The 24397-nt window shown below is 39.1% G+C and overlaps 1 protein-coding gene across 12 annotated transcripts in view; it reads right to left on the reverse strand.

The window, feature by feature from the left end:
• SIPA1L1 (signal induced proliferation associated 1 like 1) overlaps window positions 1–24397 on the reverse strand; it is a 372275-nt gene that overhangs the window by 135988 nt on the left and 211890 nt on the right. For 11 of the 12 annotated variants that reach the window (XM_055303823.1, XM_055303832.1, XM_055303835.1 and 8 more), the window contains one exon: window positions 3938–5737. In XM_055303823.1, coding sequence (XP_055159798.1) covers window positions 3938–5435 — 1498 coding nt within the window. In that variant the 5' untranslated portion in view covers window positions 5436–5737. Of the gene's footprint in view, window positions 1–3937; window positions 5738–6581; window positions 6693–24397 lie in introns of those variants that run through there. The other variant, XM_055303834.1, reaches the window with a different exon arrangement.

Below are 24397 nucleotides of genomic sequence, written 5' to 3' on the forward strand. Positions count from 1 at the left end.
CCCTCTGCCTGTGTCTCTGCCTCTCTCTCTCTCTCTCTCTCTCTGTGACTATCATAAATAAATAAATAAATAAATAAATAAATAAATAAATAAATAAATAAATAAATAAATAAATCAATCAAACCCCAAGTAAAAACACAATATATGTTAACTATATTATTACTGTCTTTTAATAATAAAGTGTCACACACACTAGCAAACCAGCAAAGGGGAGTGGGCAAGAGAAAGGAGTGAGGAGCAGAAGCTTGATGGTGCGGTGCCTATTTTAGTAAGTGCAAACAGTGGGCTTCCTCCACTGGCCCAGCCTCTATCCAGCAACAGACGGGGCTTACACGGTATAGCCAGATAGCCTCTGAAGTCTAAATACACAAAATAACAACATGCATAAAAACAGTGTGATATCAGAGAGTGACTGCAGTTTCATGAGCCAAACTTAAATTTTACATATAACGTCGACTGCCAAGGGTACTTCACACAAGTGAATCCCTCCCCACCAGAGACTGAGCCACAGTGAAGTCAGGAATGCATTACACAGCACTGGTGATGAAGAGGCTGGACTGACAGCCAGATCAGCAGTGCTATACTCTGATGCTCGAAGAGAAATTGCACCTAACATCGATGTACTCCTCCAACAAGAGGACTCACTTTCAGCTTCTGATTAGGAAGAAAGGAGTTAATACACTCAAGTTATAAAGGAAAGGCCTCAAGTTCTACAGGTTAACCATATTCTACATAGTGACTGAATACAGATATATAACTTTTTAAATATACAATTACACTTTCAGGGACTTAATTTCAGCTTCAAATGAGGTTATTCAGAGCCATAATTTATTACCATATTATGACAAATGACCTGTCTGATTTGAAAATGCTAAGTTGTGTGGCCCCAAAAAACACAGTAGGCATTCTGAAACTGCCCCCTACTGGACCAACTTCCTGGATTAACTCGTGCTCAGAGTTCTCTCCCTACTCCAAGAACGCAATTCCCAAGAACGCAAATGGGCGATCTCCAGCACCACACACGCTGTTCCCACCAGCTGGACTTCATGCTGACCAAGCCAGGCTGTGTCTTCCCAAACCTGTTCATGCCAGTAGACTTGTTACTGCAATTATGAAATTTAATTAAGTATTATGAAAGCTGGTGGAATAAGAGTATAAAAGATAAATCTTGTTTCTATTAAAATCTAAGCTGAAGGCTTTGGAAAGACTTAATAAAAGTAAGTCACTAAAAAGAAAGCTACTGGATTAGAAGTGAGCAAGACAACTATAAAAAAGGGGGAAAAAATGAAACCTAAGATTCTGTAAGACTGGATTGTTTTGCTAGTGTCTGTGGTAGTGCTTATGGCTTATACTCTTAATACAATGTAAAACTCAAAATAGTAGGATCACACTGTCAAAGAAAAACCCTTGGCTTTACAAGAGTCTGAATATATTTCATATATATTTATATATTTTAATGAAAATAAAATACTTTGAGTATGTATAACTTTTTAAAGATTCCCTGCTTTTAACTGGTTATTTTCAATTAACCAGTTCCAATTATGCTGGGCAAGAGGGTATTTTCCATGCTTCAAAACAGAAATGACTTTGGATTAGTGGTTTTTAAATTTATGAAGTGTTATGATCTAAGCTGGATTCCTCTGGAATATAGATGTCCGAATTTTTATCCCATATAAATTTCTACCAGATTTAAACATAAAAACGTATTCTTTCCCTTCAGTCTAGTAGAGAGAAGAGCACAGTGGTTAAGAACATGACATGAGACACACCAGAAGTGGCATCCTGGCTCCCACACTACTAGCTCCATGTCAGCTGAACTGCTTACATGTGCTTAACCACATAACCCCCGGTCTTCTCATCTGGAGAATGCCATCACTAACAGTACCTATCTCAGTGGGCATTTTGAGGTTGAAATGAGAAAACACAGGTCATACCAAATACTTAAGAACAGCTCCTGGTACATAGTTTAGTGTTCAAAAATATTCATTAATAATATTATACTGCCTAATAGAAAAAGTGCCTACTACTCCATAAGTAAACTCATAACCAATATGTTCTCAATGTGTCTTTTTTAACAAGATGGCCTCCACCAACAGACAACTCAGAAATACCTGTGGAAAATGTCCCCAGGTACAATAAAGCAGGGGTTCTCAGCTAGATGCAACTCCCAAAAGATATCTGGCAATTCCTGGAGACATTTTAGGTCATCACAGTTGGGGAGGTCTATCTACTGGCATAGGATAGAGCCAGGGCTGGCTATTAATCCTCCTACATTCTACAATGCACACAAGACAGCCACCTCCAACAAAGAATTATCTGGGCCCAAATGCCAAGATGGCAACACTGAGAAACCTTGTACCTTAAAGGACAGTATATAAGGAAAAAGTGATTTATAAAAGCAGAACTCGGGCAGCCCCGGTGGCGCAGCGGTTTAGTGCCGCCTGCAGCCTGGGGTGTGATCCTGTAGACCCGGTGGAGACCCGGGATGGAGTCCCGCATCGGGCTTCCTGCATGGGGCCTGCTTCTCCCTCTGCCTGTGTCTCTGCCTTCTCTCGCGCTCTCTCTGAATCAATAAATAAATAAATTTCAAAAAAAATATAAAAGCAGAACTCTATAAAATTATTGAGAGCATAGATTGCTTAAAAGTGAAAATGGGATTTCCATTATCATATTGTCAAATGTATATGACAGAGATATTTAGAAGACATGGATACTTAGCAGCAAGACAAGATTCCTATGGTCAATAAACCCTCCTGAATAAGGTCTATGATGTAATAACCTTACAGTAAGTTTTATCCCAATGTGAGCAATGCAATATAACTACAAGAGCCCTGGAAGTGGAACTTGATTAGGAAGAAGTCGACTAAGTAAGATTCAAAAACCTCAAAGCAGTAGGTGGAAAGTCAGAACACTGCTCTAAGTACTTTGCATCCAGGGGACCACTTAACCAGGCTGCAGAGATTCCTGAGCAGCTAATGGATCACAGTGTAGGTCCTTCCTTGGCAAGCATCCTGTTTCTTGGCTTGGGTACTTACAGAACTTAAGCTCACTCTTCAATTAATAATGTGGCTCAAAAATACTATTAGATGGCTCCTCAGACTTCTTTTAAACTACGTACTGTTCAGTAAATCACTGGGCCTTTCTTCAAAGCATGAGATAAAACTATAAAGTACAACCCAAAAATATATGCATATGTATTCCCCCTCACCCCAAACAGAAAAGACTAGAAAGGAAGTCTCCAACATGTTCAGGGTACTTAACTCTTTAGTTCCTTTTCTACCCCATTCAATAAAACCTAGATTTGATTCCTGCCTAAGACGAGCTCTGTGACTTTTGTCAAATAATGTAATTAATGTTCACTAAAATTCCTATCAAAAGGATAGGAATGTAGAAGTCCCATTTGCTGATGAGAACACTGAGGCAGGAAAGAAGTGGTTCTGTACAAACTACAAAAGTGCTAAGAAAAGGTGGCACTATGATTGTTTCCGCAGTCCTTAAAAAAAAAAAAAAAAAAAAAAGCTGTATTTAATTTATTTTTGGGATGCCTGGATGGCTCAGTGGTTGAGCGTCTACCTTTGGCCCAGGGCGTGATCCCAGAGTCCCAGGATCGAGTCCCACATCGGGCTCCCTGCATGGAGCCTGCTTCTCCCTTTGCCTGTGTCTCTGCCTCTTTTTGTGTCTCTCATTAATAAATAAATAAAAATCCTAAAAAAAAAAAATAAGAAAATATTTTCATCTTTATGAATTTCCCTCTCCACGTAACAGAGCAAGTTTTTTTACATAAAGACTATAATTTCATCCATTTAACTTAAAAAACAATTAAGTATACATTTTTACACTCAAAAAGGAGGAAGGAACTCAAAAAGGCAAAGAGAGGTAAGTTGTAGTAAGTAACATTCAACTATTTTATATAGCATGCTACAGGATCTCCACTCACCCTTCTGATAGAAGAATTTCCTGTAGTAGTATGCACCCAGATCCACATGCTCCACGATGTATCTCTTGACCCTGTCCAGATGCAACACGAGGTTGTCTTTGGGCACCTCGAGTACTGCCACTCCTGCATTTGTGCAATGGGAACTAAGCGTAGACTCAAAGGAGGCGCTTTCACACCCACTAAATGAACCAGAATTGGATTTTGACAGGCTGATCTTCCTTTCGCCTTCTCCACCGATCTCATTCCGAAAATACGGGCAGCTCATTACCAGTTCATTGCTCTTATCGTCTCCCTGGTCCATGCTGAGGCTCCCCTTGGAATTCAGGTCCTCCGTGCTGCCCATCGGGGAGCTAAAGCTGGCCGAGTGGGACAGAGGGCCCGAGACCAGGGAGGCCACGGCAGCGGCCGATGCCCCCGTGGTGGTGTTTCTCCTCTTGATAACATTGTGCCTGTTCAAAATCGCCTCGTTCAAGTCAAATAATATACTCTGGACATCGTAGTGGGCAAAGCACTTTGGGCACGTCCAGGGCCGGACAGAGTCTTCCGACCGGTTGTCTTCGAGATCCGACGATTTCCCAAGTTCCTCACCTTTGGCATTGCGTAATTTCCGAAAAATGGACGAGTCTCCAGTTTCAGATTTGGAACGGCGCTTGAGTGGTTTTTCCCTTTCCTTAAACAGCCTGAGGTTCTCTCTCTGGGAGATGGGCCCGTCGAGAACATCCAGAGAGAAACCGGAGCCCTTGCCCCCACCGGCGATGAGAAAGTCACTGAGCTTGGTTGGAGTGGGACCCCGATCGGACTTGTCGTCTTTGTAGCCCTTTAACAGGTCGAAGAAGCTCTCCCCCGACGTTCCCTGCTTGTCGATCGACGAGGTGCTACCATATTCCCTGTGCAGTGAGGGCCCCGTCTTGTATGTGGGCGAGATACATTCATCGAAGCTATCCACGTCAAGTTCACTTATGGTGATATCGCTGTTGCTCCGCTGCCGGATCCTGCGGAGAGCCTTCCTCGGCGAGCTGGGGTAGGCCTCGGGCATGAGAAATCTGGAGTCCATGTTCTCCGCCGGCCTCGTCTTGTTCTTCAGCGTGTTCTGAATGCTCTTCAGCATGGCTGAGTCACTGGAATTGAGGCTAACAGAACTTCCCTGACTCACAGGACTGCTTTTGGAGGACAGGCTCTCAAGGCAACTTGAGGTTTCTATTTCCTGGCTTGAACGGCTCGAGTCTTTAACATTCTCCTTTCTTGGGGGCCAATCCGCAATCCTAGCCCTAACCCCCATCTTGGGGACTCCGGGGGTGGAGGTTATATGGTGAGAACCTTCACTTCGGGGGGGCCCTACCGGAGCCATGACCGAGGACCCTAAGCTGCCGTTCTGGGACCTGAAGCGCCGCATGTAGAAGTCGTCAGAGTGGACTTTGGGAGCGCCATCTGTGGTGACAACCGAGGCCCTTTCGGGGGCAGCAGGCCGCTCTGTCTGCGACCGTTTCAAGCTGGTCATGATGTAGAAGCAATCAGACTCAAATCCCTCCACCAAGGACCATCATATCTAAGTTTTAAATGTGCACTTCCCTTTTGGAGAACGGTTTCCAGAAAACACAGCAGTTGCATGAGATCTTAATCTTTTTCATTTAAAAGGTGAAACGATCCTTTATTTCCAAACCGCTGAAAATCCAGATCTCCACAACATTATAATCCACAATGGTTCCTTTGCTTTACTTTCACAGACAGCTTTCTTTCAGAAAAAACTGAATGGAACTTGTATTACGGGGACTCCGTGACTGCCACAATCCCATGCTTTCTCTAAAAGAGAGAGGAAGGACAATTAGAATTAGCATTTGATAAATATCTCTAAAAATAAATATGCAATTGCTAAACCCAGACGCATGAAAATAAAAGACTCGATAATGGATTGTGGTTCACAGTTCAGAGCCCATGTTTTTAGTAAAGCAGGTTTGAAAGAAAGGAGGAACGTGAAAGCATTTAATAAAATCCATCTTTTAAATGATACACATCTTGAAAGACTATTAATACTTTAACTTCACTGAACGGTCTCATGCAGTAGGGAGGGTAGGGTGGGGATCTTATTCCAGGACATCAAGGCTCCCACCCCAAGTACGGACCAAGTACAGGCTCCAGTGACCTCCGATAACGTGGAGCATCACGAACCACTGTGCCGACCAGAAGTTCGAGAGACGTGACCAACAGAGTTCAATCATCAGAGCAGCATACGGTCAGTTTTTTAACAAGACTAAAAATGGTGTTATCGAGTACACTGCAACACTCACTTTTTTGCCATCTTTCACATTTTAAAATCCTGACTTGCTTTTTCGGTTTCTTTACAAACGCTTAACATAGTTGGCAAGAGCAAATACAATAGAGAGAAAATAAACAGGGTTTTCCCGGAGCCATTATGTCCATTAGCACTCCTCTGCATTTCCCTCACTTTATTACTTACCCCTGCGAGGAAGGGATGAATCCCGCATTCACCACCACCTCTTCCCCAGCACTCCTTAGTCTATTCTTGAAGCTAGAAATATTCGGCTAATTAACAAAACGCCTGCATTTCCTTACGCATTGCATCCTCCCCGACCCTCCGGTGCTGATTTATGAAGACAGCAAAAACAAAATGCTGCTCTGGACAGACCTCTCCATATTCCCCGACAGACGACAGAGGAGTGTTAGCATCCTTGCAGGTGATGGGTGAAGAACACCAACTTCCTCGTGAGCCCGTCAGGCAGGAGGCAAGAGGCACACATTCTGAGTACAACACCCCGCACGGTTGCATACATCCTGAAAATAAAGGCAGAGGACCCTGTTCCAAGGCTCCACAAATTACCCAAGGGGTGGCCTTTAAATTCTTGCCAAAGACATGTTTGGAGGGATGCTGCTGAACCAGCACTGCGCTGACAGGGCTGCATTGTCTACAAATCACGGCTGACACCCCGAGGACGACCCGCGCTCGCTGCACTCCGCTCCTCGGTAACAAGCACTTACTTCCACGGTAATTAAGCATCTCGCTAGTCGGCCTCCTGCCTCCGAGGCAGCCGCTTTAATTCCTCTTGCAGTACGCAGCATCATTTTAGAAGCCTCGCTGCTATTTAAAGGCTGGAACATTTAGGGGAGTTTCAAAAACTGCACGCTGCCTGCAGAATGCAGGGCCGGCTGAGCTCCAGCTGGGCTCCGGGGCAGGGCCCGTAGGCCAGGCAGATAAACGCCAATTGTTTTCACTCTGGCTCCTCTTCCCTTGCTTTTGTGACCCGGATAAAGGCTTTGCACCGCTACCTAATTAAACCTGGCTTTGGAGCTTTCTAGATACTTCTGTCCTCGGATTGCTAGGATTTCCTTTACAATTCAAAACGTTGCAGGCTCCTCTTGAACGGTAAGCCTTCAAGTGGAATAACGTGCTAACTGTTGCTTCCAGAAGCAGAGGGGCAGCACATGGGGCCACAGCTGAGGTTCGAGAAGTGCTCTGCGTAAAATGGGAGGAAAACCAGCCAACTGAGCCAAAATGCAAAGTAATCTCCAGTCCATCTCCAAAAGGAAAAAAAAACTCTAGACAACCAAAGCTAGAATTTATGAGCTGTTTTGTAACTGGGGGGGTGGGCTGTTTAAGTCTATGAAATATCTTCCAAACAAAGAATACACTGACATAAAGAACAATTCTGAGCAGAGTCTTCTAAAAATCAGATGCTTTCTCACCAGCTCACAGAAACCCAAATAAATATACTATTCCCAGAGCTTTGTCTCTAAAAGGCCAACACACTAATGCCACCGTGATAACAAGACATTCTTGTCACATTTCATTTCCCTTAGAAAATACTTTGTTGCAGAACTGTCTTTTTTAGGATATGTGAAGTTGTGTCCACTGGAGGAGGGAACTGAAAGCCAGCCCTAAAAGACAATAAATAGAACTGACTTGGAAATGCCCAGGCTTGGCTGTCTCTACTATAGACCTCCTCTTCAGAACCATCTCAAAGCCTTCCTGGATTTTTTTTTTAATGAGTTTTTAAAAATCTTATATTTCATAAAAATTTCTTTGCAGTGTGAAAGAAATGCCAAGACTTTTGTTACATCTTGTAAAACACTGCAAGTTTTCTTTTTATTTCAAAATACAGATGGGCACATAGGGAGAGAACGTGCCCATAGTTCAATGACCTGTAAAAACTAAGGCACTGAAGACAGACAACTAAGTTAAATAATGAGGTTTTTATGCTGTCATTGGATCTTCTCTACTATTCTCATTCCCTCCCTGCCCCATCCCCCTTTCTTTCTCCCTATCCTGTTTATAGCATCAAACCCCTTTCAGCACAATATGAACTTTGGACAGAGATTGGTATAGGTAGAAATATATGAATATTTTGCATTTGTTAAACTAGCCAAAAATAAAGATGTCAGCCATGTGTGACAGATCAGTAACACCTAAGACCTATTGCTGAGGGTTGAGAGAACAAACATATGCTCATAATTATTAATAATTCTCTTAATTATCAGCAAACCTGCTTAAGCATCATTACATACAGTAAAAAGCAATAGATTTAAATAGAACAATACTAATTTATATCATGTCATCTCCATCTGTTGGAAGGATAAGCTATATAAAAATTTCCTTTGTACATGTTTCACTTTCCACCTCTAGGTACTACTACTTGAGTCTATGGTAGACCCATTCAGCAAGAATATCAACCCACTGTTTATCAGAAAACAAGAAGATGCATTCAAATCCTAGTGGTTGACGGTCTTTTCATCACTCAAGGTCTACCACAACATAACCCACCACCTTTTTTTGATAATGCCAGTCTTCCAGAAGGACTTCCTCCTCTGTTTTAAATCATTCCCAGCATTTCTGAATTTCCTTCTGAGCATCAACACACACTTAGTGTTAGGGGCATTTGAGGAAACAAACCCTCCATTCAAGGGAACCTATAGGTGTAAAAACAATCCTAATCATTCTGGCTCCTTGAGACATTTAGACTCTTGATTCCTCCCTCCTTCCTAAAATGCTCTTCTCTAGATTTCCATGATAACCATGTTCTTTGTTTTCTCTTGCTTTGTCTTTTTGCTCACTCTTCAGTATCACTGGTGGGCTCCACTTAAAAGCTAATGACTCCAGAGTGGCATTTTTGGCTGGCTTCTCTTACCATCCTTCCTACCTTGGGCAGGGGGGCTTTAGAGAGTATTAGGATGTCTGAGAGAACTGAGTACAGCAAGATGAGATAGCAGTATGGGGTGGCATGGGGACACTCAAAAATATTATTCTGGTGAGTAGGATGTTGTTGACTTGGTTGGATCACAGCTGCCTATGCAACTGAATGAAGACAGAATAATGGATTTATGGGGGGAGATGACTGCATGGTAGCCAGTGTGCTCTGGTGATGTCAGAGGTACCTGAACCTTCAAATATAATCTCTGTGCAATTACCTCCAAATGTCTACTCATGACCCTCTCTGTAAACTCCAGATAAAATATATGCAAGTATTCATTTCAGATCTTCCTTATTTACCCATTTTGTACAATGAATTAACTACCAGAAAAATGGAAAAACAACTTTTTTTTTTCAAGAAATGAATGAGGGATAAGGAAGTCAGAACAATAAATAATTGAAGGAACCAAATGAAAGGAACAACATGAGAAACTTTCTTTGTGCCAAGAGCATAAATAATAGTTTAAAGGCTACACAAGAAAATGTGGAAAGGAAAAAACAAAATAAAACCCCCAAACCAAAAAACCCAACAATTATACTTCCTGTCCTGAAATGATTTACAACACAATATAGTATGTTCACCAAAAAGATGTAGCACTGCTCATCAAATATGTCTGCACTCCAAAATGGGATGTTGTTAGATTCCTCTCACTGGTATTTATTTAATATTAGTTATGAAATTTGAGTATTTATGAAAATATCAATAGAAATAGTTTACAAAGTTGTGTATATACATTGATTTAGAATGCCCATAAATATACTTTATTTATTTTATTTATTTGATTATTTATTTTATATTTTATTTTAGAAAGCATTATTTTAAAACAGAAATGGTGCACCTGGGTGGCTCAGCGGTTGAGCCTCTGCCTTTGGCTTAGTGATCCAGGCATTTTGGGATCAAGTACCACATCAGCCTCCCCACAGGGAGCCTGCTTCTCCCTCTGCCTCTGCCTCTGTCTCTGCTCTCTCTGTGTGTCTCTCATGAATAAATAGAATCTTTAAAAAAATAAAATAGAAATAGAACCTCACAGTGCTTAAACATGAGGTTAGCTAAGAGAATCAAATAAGGTAAACTCTTTCCTTTATTTCCCTTCCTGACTTTCCTGAATTTCACTCACATTACATATAAGTACCATCTCAGATGGAAGGGTTGTCTCACTCTTTCAAGCGAGCCTGAAACACATACATCTCAGTGCAATGTCCTGTAAAATTTAAGATTCATGAATCAGCACACAACTTTTTAGACAGGAATTTCCTCCTTCTTTCATTTCCGTCCTGTCCCTCCAACAAAAAGCAGGAAGGATGAGGAAAAACAGGGTTGATAAATCTAGTTCCTGTTCTCAAAATATTCCCTATCTGAAAAAGACACCACTGATGGAGGCAAAAAAGATTCAAAAAACTTGCTCTGAAATTAACGGAGTAAAAAATTGATGGGATACAAAACCTATGTAACAGGATCAAGTTACATTTGAATTTGTAGATAAGAAAGCAGTTTAAAATGTATCTGTCAGGCCAGAGCAAGAACCAAAAGTGAGAGTAACATCTGGCTCCTACCCACCTGCCTGACTTAAAAAGCTCAATGAAAAAGGTTACACTTCAAAGGCCTAATGAAGGAAACAACAAAATTTGGCAGAAAGCTTGATGGCAGAAAAAGAATGCTAGAATAAAGAAGGTACTGAGCAAGTTATATGGCAGACTTACTGATAAACAATGAAATGATTCAACAGCTGGCAAAACAAGAAGAGAAGAGAAATAAATGGAAATATTTATCTCTTGTACCTAAATATGACTGAAATAAGCAATTACTAATGTTAATAAGCTAGGTTTGAAGAGCTCAAGGTAGAAAGTAAAGTAAAAGGTAACAAGTAGGAGGGTGACTCAGAATTATTAGAGAGAAAATAATAGGTGTTTGAGGTACAGTAAATACTTTCAAGGAAAAGAAATCAGAGCATACCCACTCATCAGGGGAACTGAGGATTTCCATGCCTGGCACCAAGATATTAAGTGACAAGACTAGATCAGTGAAACAAATGTGTGTTTTTAATGTACTAATTTGTACATTTATATTCATATAAAATACATAAAAACTGTATTCATCAGTACTGTACACTGTGATCTACACAGCTGATCTGTGCTAGACCAATTAATACTAAATATGATCTAGGGAAAGGAGAATGTGACAAATGGATGCCAGGGGAACAACCAACAAATGTCTCATATGCAGGAGGAAAATCCTTGTCAGCTTTTCTCAAATTTTGCTTCAAATTCTGCAAGTTATTAATCCACAAAAAAGGGTCCCATAAATAAGGCAGGGACACACTACATATCACCTCCCTCAGGACATGATAGTACTTTTTAGTAGATTAAAAGTTTCATGAAAGAAAAAATTAGTTTATTTAGACTAGGATTTCTTAACTAATAGGATCATGGATTCACTTTTCAAAAAATAGAACATTTTTACACTGTGCATCCTACTGAGAATGTAATTAGGGACAAGAATGCTCAATTTTAGGATAAGCTAGGATACAAACAAAATTGTATGTACATTATAAATACAGCTGTTTTTTCTCTTTTTTAAAGTCATATGTAGATATATAAGCAAGCCAAAGGGAATTCCTGAAAGTATTTACAATGCTTGTCTTTTGATAGTTGGATTTAAGAATAACTTCTGGGCTTTCTTCTTTCTTTCTTTTTTTTTTTTATTGGTACTTGTACTATTTATTTTCTAAAATGAACATGTGTAACTTTAAAAATCAGAAGAAACACTTAAGAGAAAAAAAATAAACCTTTCACTCTGTTACTTAAAAAGAAAAAAAAGACCTGGGAATGTAGTACAATGAACACACATCTGAATACTAATTATAAGATACCGCAACATGTTAAAGCTCCAACCACTCAAATCACCAAACAAGTCAAAGTTCAACAGATTTGTGGTTCTTCCATTAAATTGCCTGATTTAAATTAAATCAAAGAGGGCTACATGAAGTGTAGAGTATTCAAGACTGTAAGATCAGCAGTATTTACAGATTTGATGAATTACTTCACACAGGATTAACACAACTGCCTGGACTTCCTCATTTACAGATGATTTCTTTAAACTTAGTATCAATATAAAAGTCTCCTCCTGCCCAACAGGCCTCCATTTCAGCACCTCATCAGGTGGTGGTGAGCTGGGAAACCAGGTGAGGCTGCTTAACAGGAGTGAGGCTGAGCCATCATCACTCGTCCCCCTTCCTGGGGAGTGATACTTCCCCATGTCTGAAGACATCTCACCTTCTGTCCTCACTGTCCCCCTCCTGCAGAGATTCAGACTCAATGTTAAGAATGTCACCATTTGACTCTCCCACGAGATATCAATGGCTCAAAAAATTCAAACAGTACATAACCTGGAGAGGAAGAGTCTAATAGTATTGACCTTCTCCTCTGGGGACAGAGGAAAAGAGGTCTGAACTGTATTAAGTCAGATTTAAATTAGATAAGCTATGAAAGCTGCCTTTGATCCACACACAGTTCCTCATGTGTGGATCAAAGGCAGAGAATCCGCATCATTAAGACAGCTTGTCGGGCTGCCAATGTGAACACCAGGGCACCGGTTAGTGTTTTGCACTATGCTAAGTTACCCTCCCAGAAGACACAGAGGGAACATTTCCACCCTCTAATCCCTCTAAAGTACCTGGAACAAGAGGAGAGGAATTTGGGAATCCAAAGGGTCAAGTAAGATAGAACATCACAAACAGCTTTATTAAAGATATTGCAGTTCTTTCAATTGAGTATTTATATTCCAAAAAGAAAGTAAGAAAGTACACTTGAAAAAGCACATGTAAATTCAGCTTAGATAAAGAGTAGAAAGTAGTGTAAGAATAATAGATAAACATAAAGTTATTCCTATGTACAACTCTGATGTCCAAATAATTGGTAGTCATGATTAATATCAGCAATAACCATATTTCACTTAAGACGACTTGAAAATACCACCCACAGACCAAGACTTAAGAGAAAAAAATTAAAGGGGCACCTGGGTAGCTCAGTTGGTTGAGCAGTCAACTTTGGTTTTGGCTCAGGTCATGATCTCAGGGTCATGGGATGGAGCCCCACGTGGGGCTCTGAGCTCGGTGGGGAGGCTGCAGACTGCTTAAGATCCTCTCTCTCCCTCTGCCCCTACCCCTGCTAATGTGCATACACTCTCAGATAAATAAAATCTTTTTTTAAAAAAATAATTAAAACATAAAAATCACCCAACACTGTCTTAGCATTTCCTTAAATACAGACTGCAGATGGTTCATTTGTCTGTATCATCATACCCTTATTTCTGATGTTAATAAGCTCTTCCTATGGAGCTTTGAAGTGCCAGGACTCCCATCCATTTCATTCCCCAACACATATCCTATGCCTTCAGTCCTCATGAGCCCCCTGTGAGGTGGTATCTCCATGTTCAGGGACATAAGTAGATTGCATATGACACAAAGTGCTCACATCCAGTGAGCTTGCTCCCAGTAAATACCTGACTGGCAGAGAATTTATGGCAAACAACTACTTCAAAAATATATTATAAAAGAAGAAAAGTCTCCCTGTATAGCCTTAGTTGTTACATCTAAAGTCCAACTCCAGTATGAATCTCTACATCTAGCAGAAATACATCTAGTGGGAGAAAAATATTGATAATTAACTTCCTTAAAATGCCAGTGTCAAGTTACTTGTCTTTTGGGAACCTTCATGGCTCCTCAAGTGCCACCCTGTTATTGTCTGACGTAGGCCTGGACAAACTGTGGCACCTTTCCGTAGATATCTACTGGATGACTGAACCTGAATCGTATCCTTCTCTGAACTCACATTCAAAATTTAAAACTGTGACTTATGAGAAAGAATACCTTGTCCAAACCCTTCATCTTCCACAGTGTCTCTCAGGTTCAGCAACTGTCAGTTCACCAAAGGCAAAAAGAGAGGGGCAAAGCCCATGTGTGAAGCCAGATTTCCTCATTCCCAGGCTCCTATCCTGTCAGTTATGCCACGATGTTCTTCTCGAACACACCCAACGATCTGTTGCCATCAGTTTTAACTATAGTTTGAGTATCCGTTATGTACCAATTTCTATACACAACCTTGTTTACTCCCCACAGTAAATGCTGGGAGGTGTGATCCACAGAATTCATGTGTGAGGATCCTGCCAATCCAAAGAGACTGGATCAGTGCGTGGGTCCAATTCCTAAACCATGCTGCTTGCACTAGAACACGCCCTCTCCTAAAAATGCCTCTCCTCTTCCTCCTTTCTGAAATTCATGATTAACCCTACACGAGGCTTTGCCTTTTCTCCCTAATTAAATGTTTAGCTTCCTGAGGGCTTTTTTTTTTTAAATCTCAAAAGCATTTAAGCTTAATATCCTTGAAATGAAATCATTAAGAAACAAAAATCACCTGATTTTGGTTAAAATGGATTAGAAATTAACAGAATAGAATAGAATTCTAATATTATGGTTGGGATACCTGGGTGGCTCAGTGATTGAGCGTCTGCCTTCATCTCAGGGCATGATCCTAGAGTCCTGGGATCGAATCCCACATTGGGCTCCCCACGGGGAGTCTGCTTCTCCCTCTGCCTAGGTCTCTGTCTCTCTGTGTCTCTCATGAATAATAAATAAAATCTATAACTAAATGCATACATGCAGTTATGGTCATTTCTTTTTTTTTATTTTATTTATTTACTCATGAGAGACAGAGAGAGAGACACAGGCAGAGAGAGAAGCAGGCTCCATGCAGGAAGCCTGACGTGAGACTCGATCCCAGGTCTCCAGGATCACACCCTGGACTGAAGGCAGCGCTAAACTGCTGAGGCACCCGGGCTGCCCAGTTATGGTCATTTCATAAATACCAGTGTTGAGGGGGATGGGTCAAGGAAAAAAAAAAAAGACCCCACACAACCAAAATGTAATAGAGATTTCAGCTTCATCTTTCTTTAGGAGACTTCACAACTACAACAGAAGTGAATCAAAAATAATAACAACTTGACTTTCTTCTCTTCTATCTAGTTACCATCAAAAGGCATGAAAAAATAGCCACACAAATGAGCAAATCTTTTAAAAGAGCCACCAGAAGTTCATCCATTAGAACTGGGTAAGGCACCATCACAATGAAGTCACCACAAGGTAAACTAATGCACAAGAGTATCAGCTCTTAAAATCAGCTCTTAAAAATAAACACATTCACAGGAAAAGAGAGGGGGCTGGTTAGTACAGCACAGGTGGGAAGGGCAACAGAAACCAGAAATTACAAATAACTGCCATCAAATTCATTATGGTCAAGATAATTATCTTCTTTGCTCATGTAATTTTTTTCTCCCACACAAGTGCTGCCCCCTTTTGCAATACTGTTTTTCAAGTTTATGAATTCTATGCTTTATTAAAAAAAAAAAAACATAAAACAGAAATAGTGCAGAAAAAGGGAAAAAAAATCTCTCTCTTACTGAGGACACCCGATATTAACTCAATGGGCAGTTACTCCTAATAGTTTGTGAATTCCTCCAGACACTGTGTGGGTTGTGCACTCACAGTAAGACAGGCACTGAATGATAAGAACAGAAGCCGGCAAGGATCTGGAGCATAGGAGAGCTCACTTCTGAAGAGACTTAATCCAGTACAGAGCCAGGAAACCAAGGCAAAGGGGTGGATGGTGAAGTACAAAGTATACTTGCATCCAGGAGAAGCAGAGGACTTCCTCCCTTGCCAAGCTGACATAAAATACTTGATGAAACACTTCACGACTGGCATATTTTAAATCATGTATATATAAATCCTGGTTCTGAAAATATGAGCCCTCTACAAATGTTTCTGGCAACTTGTCAACAGCAATTAAGACAAAAACAAATGAAGTAACTTTTTTTTAAACCAATGTACACCATTCCCCCAGGTTTTTTTCCTTCACTAATTATGTATGTATATAAATACTCATACACATTTATACGTAACCCTCAAATAAAGTTATTTTTATTGATTCTCTCATACTTAAAAATCTCTGACTTCTAAAGAGAGTTACTGACAAATTATTTGTAAAAATTGAAGAATAATTGACATAACATTGTTAGTTTCAGGTGTACAACTCAATGATTCAATATTTGTATATGCTGTAAAATGGTAACTGCATGTTAGCTGTAAGTCTGGTTAATACCTGTCAACATTCATAGTTACAAAGCTTTTTCTTGTGATGAGAACTTTCAAGTTCTGTTCTCCTACTTTCAAATATGTAATACCATACTTAACTACAGTCACCATGCTGTACATTAGATCACCATGACTTACTCATTTTAAACCCAGAAATTTGTACGTTTTGACCACCTTCACCCATTTCTATTCTTTGTTTTTAAAGGTTTTATTTATTTGAGAGAGAAAGAGAGAGATCACGAGCAGAGGGAGCAGCAGACTAGCTGCAGATGCTCAACCTACTGAGCCACCCAGGTTCCCAACCTTCACCCATTTCACCCCATCCTCCCCAACCTCAGGCAACCACCAATCTATTCTCCATATCCATGAGGTTGGATTTTTTTTGGGGGGGAGGGGCTTGTTTTTAGATTCCACATTACTCTCAAATATATTAACTTTATCATTTGAACTTTCATTTACAAACGAGAAAAAAAAGCTAACTAAAATGCAAACCAAGTGCTCAAAGATAGAATTTTGAGGCAAGAAGTCTTTTTCTGTTTCTTGGCCATGCTTTTCATTTTTGTGACAAAGTGAAATAAATCCTCTGACTGGTATGGTAAGTCTGATCCTCAAATGTCATCTTGTGTGTCTTCATTAGCACTCAAACTTTAAAATTCATCACTCCATTCCATACTGAGTGTTTATAATATGCATGCAAGCACAATACTTACATTCTTCTGCTTAAAACCTTACAATAGGGGCACCTGGATGGCTCATTGGTTGAATGTCTGCCTTTGGCTCAGGGCATGATCCTGGGGTCCTGGGCTCGAATCCCACATAAGGCTTCCTGCATGGAGCCTATGTTTCTGCCTCTCTCTGTGTGTCTCTCATGATTAAATAAATTAAAAAAAAAAAAAAAACACAACCTCACAATAACTTCCCACCACTTTCAAGGCAAAAGAACAATCTCCAAATGCACGATAGATCCCTCTAACAGCATGTCTCTTTATACTCTCTACATCTTCAGCTCCAGTCAAAAGGCAAGAGAACCAGCTACAATTCCTTGAATGTATCTTGAATAAGACTTCAGAAAAACCAAGTAGGCAACCTGTGATGGAACACAGCCTCCTATAATTCTCTTCCCTCATTCTCTTGGCTTGTTCCTACCACCCTCTTTCTCCTGTTCAACTCTTACTCCTCAAGACTGCATTTGGGTATAGCCTCTCCTAGGACACTGTCTACACCCCAGCCCAGCCCCTGCCATGTTATCTTTTTTTATACAGCATCCCTTTAGAGTACTGCATGTAACTTCTGGTGATTCAAAATCAAGACAGGGATTCTCTACTTTAAAAGAAATCATCACTTTACTACTATGCATCATTATCTTCTAACACCAGCTCTGCTGGCAATAAATGAAGGAGTCTCAGTTTGATGTCTTCTGACAAAATAATTGATTTTGAAATTTTTTTTGACAAAATTGCAGTTATAACAAGTTTGAAAGAAAAAATATGTTGGAGTAAAGAAAATTCTTTAACAGAACACAGGTGCAAAAAAAGGCCTAACTAGTGTTATAACAATTATGGGTATAATATGCATCAAAGACATTCAAATCAAAACAATGGTACATCATTTTATACCCATTAGGAAAAATCCTAAGAATGCCAGTACTCACTGGTAATGGTGCACAGTTAAAACAGACATCCTTAGCACCATCTCCCTGCTCAGTGGGAGAGTCTGCTTCTCCCTCTCCCTCTGCTCCTCCTCCTGCTCATGCTCTCTCCCTAAAATAAATAAAACCTTAAAAAAAAAAAAAAAAAAAAAGCACCAGACATCCTTATGTTGATAACGGCAATAAAAATTGGTAAAACCCTTTCAGGGGAAACAAACAAACAAAAAAAGATAAACCAGAAAATATTCATATTGTTGAGCTCTGTAATCTCTCTTTCAACATTTGGAAATGTATAGTTGTCCAGAAGCAAAAGGCATTATCCTCTGGTAAGCCCCAGAATTCCTCCTCATACTTAGGCCAGCTCTTTCCTATCTTTATTTCTCCAGCAGACCCTGGAATCTCTGCCAGACTTTCCATTCCTTATGAGTTCTAGGCATATATTCACTCTCTTGTCTTAAAGTCTCTAACACTCCCATCACATCCTTGGTTCCCAAAAGAGAATCATACAAAATATCCTGCTGTTTCAAGGTTTTCTAATGCACCATCAACTAAGCCACAGGTAGGCCATGAGGCAAGGGATTATGCCTTATTTAGCTTTAGGATACTTAGTTCCTACAGAAGTTTAATGATAAATGTCATCCACATTTGATTACAAGAACAAGTGGGATAACAAACACTAAGAAGTGATTTTACAATCCATAGAAGGAAAACCTATTGTACAAGAATACTCACTGCTATGCTATTTATTTAGTTTTTCATTTACATTTTAATCAAAGTACTGCATACAATAATTAAAGGCAAATAGTAGTACAACATAAAATAAAAACAAAACAAGAGTGCTTTGTCTTCTCCATTCACAGGAGCTATCCCTTTCAATTCATGCCATTGTTCCCTTCAATATTTCCATATTCCTAAATAACATGTTCATACTGCTATTTCTTGATTTATCTAAAGTATTATCTGTTGAAGCTCTATTGTGGAAAATGAGAAATAAGCATACTTCACTGTCCTTAGCCCTATACTATGTACATATTTTTGTATGTGCATGTGTGTATCATAGCTATACATATATAGCATGATTTGTCTTACTGTGGCTGTATTTGCTCAATTACTTCCCTTATTTTTCCTGGAGTTACCAACTGCTTCATTTCCCCCATTTGCTTAGTTTCTATATACCTTACCCTTAATTCTCCCCTAAACTCAACAACAGAAGAATAAAAAGTTTGTTACTGCTTTCCAGTGTTAAAAATAACATGTGCCCTATCAGTTCCATTTCTCTTTTCTGGAACCCTCTCTCCTTAAGCCCTCCATCCTTGCACTCCCACCTGACCTGGCTGATTACTAGGTCTACTGCATTGGCATTCTCAGAAGCATCCCATCATTATTATCTTGACAGTTCCTTCTCTCTTCCCCTCTGATGGATCCTACGCTTCCCAGTTCTCACATCTTTATCATTCTTAAGTTTACTCTCTCATTTTGATGACCACTACCTTCATTTAGCAAATGCCTAAGAAGAAGTATGTATGTACAAGCTTTGAGACTTGGCATGTCTTAGCCTTAAACTGACAGTTTGGCTGGGTATAGAACTCTGGGTAGGAAAACATTTAACACTGGAATTTATTTATTTATTTTTTAAAGATTTTATTTATTTATTAATGGGAGGAGGAGGGGCAGAGACAGGCAGAGGGAGAGGGAGAAGCAGGCTCCATGCAGGGAACCTGATGTGGGACTTGATCTCGGGTCTCCAGGATCAGGCCCTGGGCTGAAGGCGGCGCTAAACCACTGAGCCACCCAGGCTGCCCATTAACACTGGAATTTAGAAGTATTATTTCATTATCTTGTAGCTTCCATTGTTGGAACTGAAAGTCCAGTGATATTCTGATTCCTGTTCTTTTATACATTACATGTTTAGGGTTTTTTTTCCCCCCAAGAAGTTTTTAAGATCTTTTCAAATACTGGAGTAGCCTTTCTGTGAGTCTTTTTATAATCCTTGTATTGGATACCCATTAAGCCTTTAAATACAAAAATCTATCTCTTTTGGGCAGCCCCGGTGGCTCAGAGGTTTAGTGCCACCTTCGGTCCAGGGTGTGATCCTGGAGATCCGGGATCGGGTCCCACATCAGGCTCCCTGCATGGAGCCTGCTTCTCCCTCTGCCTGTGTCTCTGCCTCTCTGTCTGTCTGTCTGTCTGTCTGTCATGAATAAATAAATAAAAATCTTTAAAAAAAATCCATGTCTTTCACTTAAGTGAAGTTTTCTTTCTTTTCTTTTTATTTTTTAATAATTGCCGTCCTTTCCTTTTCTCTTTCATTTTGAAAGTTGTATTTATTGGATACTGGATCTCCTGAATAGTTAGTTATCTATTCTCTCCCACCACTCATTTCTTTTTCTTTCAGGTACTGGGGAGAATTTTTTTTACCTTCATTTCCTAACCATATTATTAAATGTTTCATATTGACTCTCGTACTTAATTTTGAAAAATAAAAAAAAAAACTGCATTCAGTGATTGTTTCTTCCATTAAAAAATAAATTCTATTTTTATTTCATAACTATAATACTTTTTCCTCATCCTCACTAAAATTAAACTAATTTTTAAAGCTTCTTCATATTCAGTATGAATATCTTCCACATACATACTTTTCTTCTGTTTATTGTGATTACTGTCTTTCTCACTTGGGAGGCTTTTGTTCATAGATCTACTATCACTAGCTATCCTTTTATATTTCATATTCAGGCATTAAAAAGTAAGACAAAAGCTCTGTGTTGAAGCAGGGTTTGCTGACTACCACACAAACTTTCCTAGGATACCCAGTTGTTTTAGTTGTGAAAACTGAACATAGGGAACAATATAATTATCACTGTCTAGCATCTTTTTAGTCTCTGACCTCTCTTCCTATATCCAGGGAAATTCCTTGCTTTATACAGAGTCTATCTTTCACAATGGAAGCTACAAATGCCACACTGTCACTTAAGTAGACAATCTTACAGACAGGGTACAGACAGACATACAACCTGCCCCCAGTCAATGAGATATGCACATCTTGAACTCTGAATTGAAAGGCAGTATCTGGAGAGTGCAAGGGGTAGTGAATCCATGTACATGGGCAGTGGTGGCAGCAGTAGTGCCTCTCATTCTAGTGCTGCCCTCAGTGGTAACACAAAGCTGGACATTCAGTGTTCTGTGTGACTGAGCGTCCCTTGTACTCGTCTATTTTCCAAACTTAGTTCTGCAGCCTTCCCAGTGATTCTGCAAGTCACTAAATATTATTTCCCTAAATTCTTTTTCCAACATAAGTCAGACAGAGGGTTTTCCACTGGGGGAACCCACAAATGCCAGTGTATATAGGTCATTTTTAGGATACACTTCAGTTTCTCTAGAAAAGAACAGTTCCACTTCCTGCCTAGCATTCAGCATTCCAAGAACCAAGCTTAGCAAAAACTATTTTAAATAATTCTTCCCGCTTTCTGGAGGCTTTATGATTATACCAGGATAGGGAAGGGACCCCAATATCTACCTACAACTAGTCCGACCTCTCCAATCTTCCCTCCAACTTGGGTCCTCCACTTCTGGGGTTGTACAAGGTCAACATTACCTGGAGCCCCTCTGTAAAGGCATTCACTCTCAGCTCTGTCCACATCATGAAATTAGTTACAAAACATCCATCCCTCTCTGCTTCCCAAAATTCTGTTGATAATTCTAATCTACTTTTCCTCTTGTCTTTAAATATTTACAATTTTTTATATTTCTAATAAGGCATAGGGCTTTAAGAGGGGAAAGAAAGAACTGTGGCATATGTTCAATTTGATGTGTTAAACTGGAGACTGTGATGCTATTAGTCTAAATTGAAAAATTTCAATGACAAAATATTTGAAATATGCAAAAACACAGACATACCTATTACCCATCATCTGGACTTAATAAATGACAATATTCTGCCAATTTCCTTCAGATTACAAAGGAATAAAATGTTACAAATACAGTTAAAATATTAATTTCCAATCCCATTCCACTCTCAGCTTCTCTGAAGAAACCTCTCAACGAAAGATGCTATGCATTCGTCCCATAAGTATTTTGTGTATTCATGAAATCTATACAGATGATATCATTTGGAACGCATCCTTTTACAATTTTTTTCACAAAAAAATTGTTTTTAAAGATTTATTCATGTTGATACAAAAAGATATAGAGCCTTTATAATAACCTCTGTATATTTTCCATTCTTTGTATATGACAGATTTTATTGAGTGAAATCTAGGTTATTTCCAACTTTTTGCTATTACAAACAATAAAAGAATGGCCATTGCTTTTATATCTTATTTGGGAAGATGTGTGAAAGTCTCTCTAAAGGATTCTAGAAAGGGAATTGCTGAAACCTTGAGTCAGAGCATCTTTCAACATTATTAGATACATCAAACTGCTCTCTAAAGTGCTTGAAACAATTTTATAATCCAACAACATACAGGACATCACTTGCTCCATCATCTTTGCCTTTAAATTACTACCAGTATGATAGTATAAAATGTTACCTTGTTGCTCTCACTGGCATTTCCCTGATAACTAAGTAAGAATTAAATAATTTAATTTAATAAACCATTTAAATAATTGGTCTTATTTACATTTTGTCCACTTTTGTTACTGACTTGTAGGACTTCTTTATATGCTATGGATATTGATCCTTAATGAGATCCTTCCTATGTATTTGAATGTATTCTTATATTCTGTAGCTTGCCTTTTACCTTTGTTTACAGTATATCTTCTCATATACACATTTAAAATTTTTAACACAAATTTATCATTCTTCCCCTTTATATTTTGGGCTCTTTGTATGTTGCTCAAAAAAAATCCTTCCAGGGCACCTGATTCAGTCAGTTGGCAAAGCATCTGACTCTTGATACTGAGCTCACAAGTCCAAGCCCCATTCTGGATGTGGAGCCTAAATTGTTTTTTAAATCCTCCCAATCCTCAACACCACACAGATGCTTTCCTAGATTTTCTTCTAAAAGTTGCAAAGTCCCCGTTTATTTTTTTAAGTAGGCCCCATGCTCAATGTGGGGCTAGAGCTCCCAATCCGGAGATGGGGAGTCCCACGTGCCAACTGAGCCAGCTAAGTGACCCCAAGAGTTTCTCTTTAAAATGCATGTCTTTTTCAGCCAAAATCTGTTTATAGGAATACATTTTTAATTTTACCATTCTGCCCTACCATTATTTTTTGCCTGTTTCTTCTATACTAATTTTTAATACCATGTCAAGCCAAGTCCTCATGTATACAGAGGTTTCTTATAGTCTCCCTATCTATTTGGATGGTCTGTTTTTCTATCTGCCAATGCTGAACCAATTCAAATATCATAATATTATAATATAACCTGCTGACCCCATTAATTCTCCTTTTTCAATTAATTTTAGTATCATTCTTATCAAGTTTCATGGTAATCTCTCTTGGTTTTGTCATTGTGCTTTGTTTTTGAATTGCATTAAATTTATAAATTAACTCATAAAACTTTAAATTCTTTGTAATATTGAGTCTTCCTATTCAATAACATACATAGTTTCTATGTATTTAGATCTTCCTTAAGATCTTTTAATCCAAAGGTCACTGCTTATCATTTGTTATATTTACTATCAGGTACATTATAGTATTTTCTTATTCAGACTAGATTCATTCATATAATCACATTTCCTAATACAGTGTTGCTAGTATACTGAAAAGCTATTGACTTTTTATTTATTTCATATCCAGTAATCTTACTGAACTCTTATTAGTATTAAAAATTTAATGATTCTTTTTAATTTTTTGCAAAAATGATATTTTTTTTTCCTTTTTGTTGCCTTATTGAATTGGCTAATGGTTAATATGGTTTCCTTTAAGATACATTTTTTTTAAATTTATTTATTCATGAGAGACACAGAAAGAGACAGGCAGAGACACAGGCAGAGGGAGAAGCAGGCTCCATGCAGGGAGCCTGACGTGGGACTCGATCTCGGGTCTCCGGGATCACACCCCGGCTGAAGGCGGAGCTAAACCCCTAAGCCACCGGGGCTGCCCAAGATACAACGGAGTAAAAAAAACAGATTTGCTATATTCTACTTTATAAACATATATTTATATATGTAAAAACACGAGGACTTCAAATACAAGGGAAATGAAAGAGTTGATTTAGTTGAACAGTTGAAATAGTTTTTTTTTTGGAAGAAAGGGTTTTCTTCTTTATAGCTATTTGCTATAGAGTAGTTTAAAAAACCACAACTACTTTGGAAGTAATATGCAACAAAATAACATATGCTCCATAATTTTTATTAAAACTAGTGAGAGATCAATCAGTATGAAAGTGATGAAAATATGCCAGAATATTTTAAAAAGGGATAAATCTTATCATATATGGGTATTTGTGCAATGTTAAAGGATCTGTCAGTTAACAAATATGACACTACTCCATACAGCCCAATATCTTCACTAAAGCCTATGG

This window comes from Nyctereutes procyonoides, unplaced genomic scaffold (assembly GCF_905146905.1).
Source record: "Nyctereutes procyonoides isolate TBG_1078 unplaced genomic scaffold, NYPRO_anot_genome, whole genome shotgun sequence".
NCBI lineage: Eukaryota > Metazoa > Chordata > Mammalia > Carnivora > Canidae > Nyctereutes > Nyctereutes procyonoides.